This window comes from Eleutherodactylus coqui, chromosome 3, assembly GCF_035609145.1.
Source record: "Eleutherodactylus coqui strain aEleCoq1 chromosome 3, aEleCoq1.hap1, whole genome shotgun sequence".
Taxonomy (NCBI): Eukaryota; Metazoa; Chordata; class Amphibia; order Anura; family Eleutherodactylidae; genus Eleutherodactylus; species Eleutherodactylus coqui.
The window spans coordinates 224,857,876-224,866,610 of NC_089839.1; the positions used below are offsets into that span (position 1 = coordinate 224,857,876).

The following is an 8,735-nucleotide window of genomic DNA, read 5'->3' on the forward strand; positions in this document are numbered from 1 at the left end:
ACATAGTCTCTCCCTTCTAAGCTGGTGGGAATTGATTTAAAACAATTCTCCTATTATCCAGTGTATCAGATAGTATAATCGAAGGGGAGATGTGTAGATGTTGACAGGGATTACTGTGTGTCCCAATCGCAGATGGAAGTGTCAACTGGGATCCTATATCCCCAAATTCAATGGAGTATGTATTCACTTTGAGATATATAGAATCCTAGGGTCATATATCAGGCTGGAACAAATGAATAAGTCACCACAATAGATGATTTGTAAATCCTGGGTTCCTATTTTATGGTGACCCACATATACCTACAATCATCAAGGGATGGATACACATCCCAAAGTCCAATGGTGCATATTCAAAAGGATGGCTTATGAATTTATAGAGCGATGCGTGGTATGCCCTAGATGACAGGAATAGCCAAAAGGCAAAGTTCTGGCCATCCAAAGTCTATGTAGAAAGAGCAAAGATTTTTTCCCCTGATTCATATAGAGAACTCCTTTCAGAAGAAAAATATATACTGATCTGAGATATAACTACAGATCATATATATTACTCTGAAAGATAACTTCAGATCAATTTGCTGTTAGTGTAAGTGACTTCTGTGTACCAGGCAGTAAAATACCTATGTGATTATTGTGGCAAAAAGCCAACTACTGATATTAGTCACATTAGGCAAAAACTCTTTTGCATCAAATCACTGCTGGGGTGCACTTTAAGATTTTTATATGTGCACAGCAGCAGAGTCCCTAAGTGATTAGTTTGGCACAAAGCCAACCACTGATGATAATCACTTAGGCAGAAAGCTCTTACTCCATCAAACGCGTGTTTTTCCATGATCACCAGTGGGCACTTTTTGTTTATCACCGCTGTACTCCCCTGGGGTAAATCCGCGGGTGTATCCTGCTTCATCAGTGGGCACAAGCCTTAAGGCACAAGATATAGAGGCAGAACTGAAACGGAGACGTCTCACCATAAGGGGGAGGTGAGAGACAAGATAACGTGCTGGATAAAAGCCTAGTACTCTGCCAACCACCAAAGCAACATTCTTATAACAGACTAGCTGATATATCCGGCTTCACCCAAGTTAATTTGATACAAGTGTTTGCGTGTTGTTCGCCAAGAAAATTTTATGAAGTCAAAGTTACTTTAGAGTAGCTGAGGAATAAAATATGTATACACATAGAGCAGTGTTAGATTCCCCTCAGGCTGCATGTACCGATGTCCCTCTGCAGAATATTCCCCCCCCCCCCCCCCTCCTTTAGGACCTAAGGAATGCTTGCGCCAAATTTCACACTTGTACGACACAGAGAAGTTACATTACATAGGGGTGTACTTACTTTTGCACTTAGCATTGAAGAAGCGAGTTGTGACCCATTTACTTTTCCTATTTAGGACCTAAAGAATGGTCATGCCAAATGTCACGTTTGTACGACAGGGGAAGTTAAAGAATGAGTAGTCAGTCAGTGAGAGCGTGCGTGCTTTTTTTTGATAAAGGTAGCAATAAAACCTGTTTCAAGGCACAAGAGCCTCTTCATCAGTTACACTGGATAGCAGACAGCATCTACTGGTAGAGGGGAGTATAACAAGGGCTGGACAGTTGTACATGCAGTTGGCTGGTCGACTTGAAACATGTTTTATGGCTGGCTTTATTGGCATAGAAATCAACTTCCCTTATCTGGTATAAGAGCGTTTCCTTGGAGGTTTGCGCCGTGGACAAGGCTTTCATCCCATGCTTTATATCATACCAGGACAAGAAAGACCCAAAATCTGCAGGATATACAATATTTCTGCCCCCTCTGCATGTAATCTACAGGAGCTGCGGCCTTCTATAGATAGGTGGGATGTGAAGGATGCGGCGGGGTGTAAGGACAATGAGCACAGGACACATGTCATGCTTGTAAACATCTACTTTATTTCAGAGCGGTTCATGCAGTGACTGGCAGGAAGTGACGGAGTCTGCGCTGCGAACACGGGAGGACCGCTAGGCTTTCTCCTCTTGTATATCTGCTGAGAAAAAAAAGGGAGGAGACCCAAGTATTATAAGTTATACATTATTATAGAGCAGCAGAGCGTCACTTGGGCTGCAACCTACTAAATATCTCACCAGTCCGTTAACAATTCTTTTTTTTTTTTTAAATTATCGTACTGATATTACTGCTGTTAACCGCTTGCACGCCGCGACAATGTTGATCGCAGTATGTAAAGTGTTCACAAAAAGGAGGGTGTGTCATCTGCCCTCCACTATGTAATTGCAGAGGGTGATGGGTTGCCATGGCCTGTGATAGGTGATAATTAGAGAGGAGCGAACATGCTCGTTTAGGACAATTACTCGATCGAGCATCGCTTTTTTCGAGTAACTGCCTACTCAGGCGAAAAGATTCGGGGGGGGGGGGGTGGAGCGAGGGATAACAGGGGGGAGCTCTCTCTCTCCCCACCACAACCCCCCGGCGCCCCCGAATCTTTTCGCCCGATTAGGCAGTTACTCGAAAAAAGCGATGCTCGATCGAGTAATTGCTCTAAACGAACACGTTCGCTCATCTCTAGTGATATTGCATTGCAGTACATAATGCATTATACTGCAGTGTATAATCAGTGCGATCATAGCATCACAGGTTCAGGTCCAGTACAGAGATCTGAAGAATACCTGTAAAACAAAAAATGGTGTGGGGGTGTTGCACTCTTTCCCCTCTTAGAAAGAAAATTAGCAAAATTTAAAAAAATGCACATTTGGTAACGTCGCATCTATAACAACCCGTACAAGAAATTGAATGCACTTTTTATCCTACACAGCAGGTGCCATATTAAAAAAGGGGGGGTTTTTTGTATCTATTTTGCCTCAAAAAAACAGATGTAACCAAAATCCCACCAATAAGACTACAGTTCGTCACACAAAAGCCCTCACAAAGCTCCTTCCATGAGAATAAATAGTTATGGGACTTTGAATCCAGAGATGAAAAAAATAGTTTTCCCCAAAAAGGGTATTATTGTACAAAAGATTGGTATTGTAATCGGACCGACCTGCAGAAAACACGTATCGTCATTTAGGGCTCCTTCACACGGGCGTATTGTTCATCAGTATTTTGTGAGCCAAAACCAGGAGCAGAATTTACAGAGAGAAAGTAGAATGGGAAGATTGGCATTTCTTCCAAATTTTAGACCCATTTCTGGTTTTGGCTCCCAAAATACTGCTGAAAAATACGCCCGTCTGAAAGAGCCCTTAAGCCGCATGATTAATGCATTTTTTTTCTCCCTGCTGTCCCCAAATAAATAAGTTATACAATACAATGTATGTACCCAAAAAATTGTAGTAATAAAAACTACAGCTCACCCCACAAAACACAAGCCCGCATACGGCCGTGTCAATGGAGGAATAAAAGAGTTATGGCTTTTGAAATGCGGAAATGAAAATCCCCGAAAAATTGTTGGATCCTTAGGTCCTATATAGACCGTGTCACTAAGGGGGATAAATAGTGTTTAATCTATTGTACAGATCATCAGCGGATGTGCTGATACGAAGTGTATTTCTTTCTTTAAAAAGGAAAATTGTGGAAAAATTGTGTTTTTAGGTTTTTTTTACATGGTCAAAAGCATCTATTTTTATTTTTTACTTCTCTATGTCTGTAGGAGGACTTTGAACCTGTGGGGTTTTTTTGTTTGTTTTTTTAAAAACCTCTGTCACTTTTAGGGGACTTGAAACTGTGATGCTATGACCGCTCACATAATATACTGCAGTACAAAAATACTACAGTGTATTATCTGGTTTACTTGCCAGTACTTGTAGACTCTGTAGCTTGTAGCTCTGGTAGACACAGGGACCATTGTCTGTTGTACAGTTGCCATGGCAACCCATAGGCCCTCGTGATTGGATGGCAGAGGGCTGATAACATAAAGGGAGGTGTCTGCCTCTGTCAACATTGATTGTGGCATGTAAGAGAGTTAACAGGCAGGGATTGAATTCTATGTGATCACTGCCATTGTAATGGGAAGTGGGCTGTCAGTCACAGGTGGCTCCTGTTGCGGGTGGCACAGGCTGATTTTTGTGGAAACCCCTTCCCCTCTCATGTACATCATGTGGTGGAAATTGGTTAAAAGGATTGTTGAGCTTACAAGCGGTGGGTCCTGTCTGTGACCAATCCTGTACAGTCCTATTCCTGCAGCAGTATAATGGCATCCCATCTGAAGGGCTAAGCACACTGGCTTTAGCGCCGTCTGTTTCACGTATGGATTTTCAGTGTTTTCTGGCCTGACCATGAGTCTCCGGACCCAAAATCAGGGCATCATATATGCATATGATGCTTCGAGTTCACGTCCCAAGACCCGAGATCAAGCCAAGACGCACTTTGCAAATTCGCACGTGAAATGGACGAAGCTAAAGGGTGGTTAGCCCCTAAATCAGCGGGTCAAGTATTACATTGCAGAGGCCTCCAGATTCCCCCAACTTTACATTGGGGGTACTGGGGATCTATGTATTAGCTAGATGGTAAACCTTCGGGCCCCCCCACCCCACAGGGGAACCTCACACAAAACTGCTCCTACCTGTTGCTGAGCCGACGGAGAACAGTCCAAGCAGGAGGTTTTCTATGGCTGCTCTGTGTGTCTGGAACTGCTGCCGCGTCATCTGCAGGTTAATGTCCAGAGGGATCGTCACCTGCAGAGGAGATAGTAGAGGCTGAGAATAGTTGCAGGAAGTGACTCTGCAGATCTGTCAGCTTCTTATACTGCCTATGTAAGAGTAGCGGCTGCAGCTTCGTACTACTAGGAGCCAAATGGAGAGTATACAGAGGGTGGTGGGATCGAGAAAAACAATCGGTGAAAGGGGATCCTGTGGATGGAAACAACTTAGTACCAAAAAGGGGGAGCGGAGGATGTCCGGAATCATTCTTGTCAATAGAACACTGGTGCTCCAACTAATGTGTGTGCCCGCGCACCTCACCGTTCCTTAGTTCCAGCGCCATTGTGTCTGAGAGAAATACGAGACTCAAGAGGGCAAAAGAGAACAAAACGTATCACTGAGCAGCAGAAAAAAAATCTCCTGGTCAGATGGATCCAGGGGTCTGTGCACCGTGCTGATGGGAAGTCAGAATTTGGTGCAAGCAGCATGAATAGATGACCCCCTTCCGGCGAGCTGGTAAGAACGCATATTAGGCTTTTACTCCGCACTTCTACACGAGTCAACCTAAACAACCAATCACCATGAATCAGGCAACCCAAATAACCAATCAGGTTGCGAATGGTGTGGATCTGCGGAGTAATATAGATATATGCGGTCAGAACATGTCAGCGCCTCCACGTTATCTACAAGAAGCTTCCTGTCCGCAGGGGCCGATATTGCTGCCAAACAATTTCATCACCCAGTGGAATCTACGTCACGACAAACTGCTGCAGTTCTGAAGGTCAAAGGAGGTCCAACACGATACTAGAAGGGGGTCTAATATAGGGGCCGTTTAGTGTTTGGGTCAATTGTATTTTCTCAGTATGTCTCCTGTGCCATTTTGGCTACTACTAGTCCGGATCTGTAGGTGTAAGGATAGTATATGAAGCTGACTTCTCCACTTTAATCATCCTCCCATAATACTGCAGTTTTCTACAGTGTCTTTTGCTAATAACCGCTGATCAGGGGGCGATACAGACCCCAATCTCTTCTGATCCATCATCCACAAAATTCTCCCAGGTGTCTCCGGCCGCCCTGCGACCCGGGTTGTCGTACGGCAGATCTCTTGGCATCTTCTTGCCCTGGGAAAATGATCAAATTAGATAATACGAAGGAAAATTTCTGAGATTCTGGTATTTTACGGTTGAACACAGAGGCAGTAAATAGTCAAAATAGGCTGTCCAATTGTAAACTATTAAAGGCCTAGCAGCAGGATATATCATCAATAGTAGATCAGCAGGGGTCCATTGCCAGGGATCTCTGCTAATCAGCTGTGTACTCCGGTGCTGAGCTTTCTGCAGGAGGCAGACAGCTCCATTCCCCCTGTAGTGGCAAGGATTGGTATTGCTGGCATTTAAATGACTGGAAACTTGGCCTGCAATGTCAAGCCTGACCACTGCAGTGGGAATGAAGCTGTCTGCTTCCTGCAGAAATCAACTCATTGTATGAGCACACCGACCCAGCACACCGCTGATCGTGGGGATACTGGGTGGCAGATCCCCACCAATCTATTATTGATGGCCTATCCTCCGTTCACAATGCAGTAAAAATGACATCTGAATCTTGTCCTATGGTTTCAGTACGCTTATGGTGATACAAAGTTTATATTGTTTTTCTATCTCAAAAAAGGACACCCAAATTTTTTAAAATCAAAAATTGCTTTCCATCGCTGTACAAGAGTCGGGACCATTTTTTATTTTCTCGTTGAATGGGCTGCGTGAGAGCTTGTTTTTTTGGAGTGAGCTATAGTTTTCATTAGCATTTTGAGGTGCGTGCACCTTTTAATCCCTTTTTAACAAAGCTTTTGCGAGCCAGGGTCTTTTTTTTTTAACAGCGTACACCGTGCGGGATAAATGTGATATTATAATAGTTCGGACTTTTATGTACACAGTGATACCAAATATGCATTTTTTAATTGTTTAGATTTTCTTTTTAGTTTCAAATAATTTTATTGATTTTCATCAGAATATAGCAATATATTTGCCAAACATATACCCCGCACAGGGGGATTCCAGAATGAAATATTTTTTTGTAAAACATAACATAATTAGAGGTAATGAAGGATCAAGGCAATAACATCCACATATAACATATCACATATTTCTTTTGGTTAGTTCTGTTGCTCTCTATTTCTTCCATAGGGCTTCTTCTCTGCCCCTCGCCACTGTTTGCAATGGGAGGGGTGGAACTTAGCTCCGCCCCCATCCCAGCTCTCCCATTGCAAACAGTAAAGAGGGGGCGGGAGCTCAGTGCACCAGCTCCTGGCTCGTCCCGCCTCCTTCCCTGGCAGAGAGGGGCAGCGTTTATCGGTAGGGCGTGAAAACCCGACCGATATGGGGTATTCCGTCATTTAACCACTTGCATTATTAATGATCTATCCTCAGGATAGGTTATCAATAATTTATCAGCTGGAGTCCGCCACCAGGGATGCCTGATGATCAGCTGATCTTAGCCCCTCCCACCCCCTAACGGCAGTGGGGCCGTACATCCGCATTGGGGTTGGAGTAAGAAGTGTAATAGAAAGCTCCTTATACTTTATATAGCACTTCCAGCTCTGACCACCATCTGGCTGCAGCGAGTGTGAATACTGGGGGTCCCAAATGATGGACCTCTGCTAATCAACCATATCAGGATAGGTCACCCATACTAAAAGGGGGTTAAATGTCTGGAATACCCCTTTACCGATTATTGTTTTTTATTGCTCTGATCCCCAATCTGTGGCTCTACAGCTGCTGCCAAAACACAACACACAGGATGACCAGACAGCTACAGACTGTCAAGACCGGAGGTGTAGTCACAGGTTGGAGGTTTCGGCACTGGGCCGTTATTACCTGCTCTGCCGCATGTCCCCTCATCGCGGCTTTCTGCATATCTGCTGGGCTTAAGAAGCTCGTCCCCGCCTCCACCTCCTCCGTCCAAAGAAGGCAAAATAGGACGACGCCACAGAGGACAACTTTACTCAACATCATCTCGAACACTGAATCCTCGCTAGAGATCTGCAGAATGGAAAAAGACGGTAAACAGAGTTTGAAGCGAAAACCACGTTACCTTGAGATGCGACTTACATGGAGTCTCACAGGAAAGTCCTAACACCACCAAGCCCACTGTATATTTATAGGAGAGGCCAAAGGAATCTGGAGCGTCTCCCAAGGAACCGAATGTGACAGAAAGCTGCCAGGAGCGCAGATACGGGATAACGGGCGCCGCAGCTACACAACGCTGGAATGTAAAGAGACGGCTTTGTTCTGGTCTGAAGTGACCGGGCCGATGTAGCTGACCCCGGGGACCTGCTACAGATCGTCCACCACTGATACTGATAGGACAGGAAGAAAGTCCTTGTATTGCTCCACTATTTTGTTTGCACGTGCGCTTCCCCTCTACATTGTAATGGACTGCTCTTGTACTGCAGCAGTCGGTGACAGCGCTCATGTGTTTGCACAGTTCACAAGCGTGGAAGGTAAATGTCACTTCATAATAACAGCAGCTGTCATTACAGCGAGCAGCGTGTGTTCACGTAAAGCGTGACCGGATCCAACACCTGAGCAACTAGTAACAAGTATGTACAGAGAGACTCCAACAGTAGAATAGTGAGTGCAGCTCTGGAGTATAATACAGGATGTAACTCAGGATCAGTACAGGATAAGTAATGTATGTACACAGTGACTCCACCAGCAGAATAGTGAGTGCATCTCTGGAGAAGGGTGTGTGCTGGTGAGCTCTGCTGAGATCCAGAGGGTGTGGTCGCCTAAGGCACAGCTCCAGAGTTTTGGCCCAGCAAGGCGTGCAGTTTCTGGGGCTTCCAGGAGCAATGGAGCCCCTGACCTCCTCTCTCCGGCTTCGGTCGGGGGGAGGGAGGGCTGAATCCCAGGAGGGGAAGAAAGCCAGTCGGGGCAGCAGCAATGTCACCCCGACACCCCGGGTGGATACGGAGTCCAGGAGGACCAGAAGCCAGGCTAAAGAAAAGCAGGTCAGTGCCAAAAGGGAGCCTGTGAGTTGGGGCGAATGCCAAAAGGGAGAGTCTGTGGAGGAGCTGGCATCCCGCATTGCCACCCACATGCGGGACTATGAAGAGGCCGGGAGGGAGCTTGT

General features: G+C 45.3%; 1 protein-coding gene across 2 annotated transcripts; it reads right to left on the reverse strand.

The window, feature by feature from the left end:
• Positions 1-1,887: 1,887 nt before the first annotated feature.
• On the reverse strand, positions 1,888-8,062 carry GHRL (ghrelin and obestatin prepropeptide). 2 transcript variants are annotated; one of them, XM_066594688.1, is made up of 5 exons: positions 7,712-8,062; positions 7,478-7,642; positions 5,627-5,728; positions 4,532-4,643; positions 1,888-1,999 (listed from the first exon to the last, which is right to left on the reverse strand). In XM_066594688.1, exons 2-5 carry the CDS (start codon positions 7,613-7,615, stop codon positions 1,977-1,979), a joined length of 375 nt encoding a protein of 124 aa, XP_066450785.1. In that variant the 5' UTR covers positions 7,616-7,642; positions 7,712-8,062; the 3' UTR covers positions 1,888-1,976. The 2 variants fall into 2 exon arrangements, with proteins under 2 accessions (XP_066450785.1, XP_066450784.1); XM_066594687.1 differs by having other exon boundaries at positions 1,888-2,002.
• Positions 8,063-8,735: the final 673 nt, after the last annotated feature.

What these genes read in the sequence shown, in the direction of transcription:
- GHRL (XM_066594687.1), bottom strand. Translation starts at nt 7,615, where the DNA reads ATGATGTTGAGTAAAGTTGTCCTCTGTGGCGTCGTCCTATTTTGCCTT. An exon ending in GGGGACATGCGGCAGAGCAG is followed by an intron (nt 5,729 to 7,477) that starts GTAATAACGGCC and finishes TCATTTTCCCAG; the next exon opens with GGCAAGAAGATGCCAAGAGA. An exon ending in CTCCGTCGGCTCAGCAACAG is followed by an intron (nt 2,003 to 4,531) that starts GTAGGAGCAGTT and finishes TTTTTTTCTCAG; the next exon opens with CAGATATACAAGAGGAGAAA.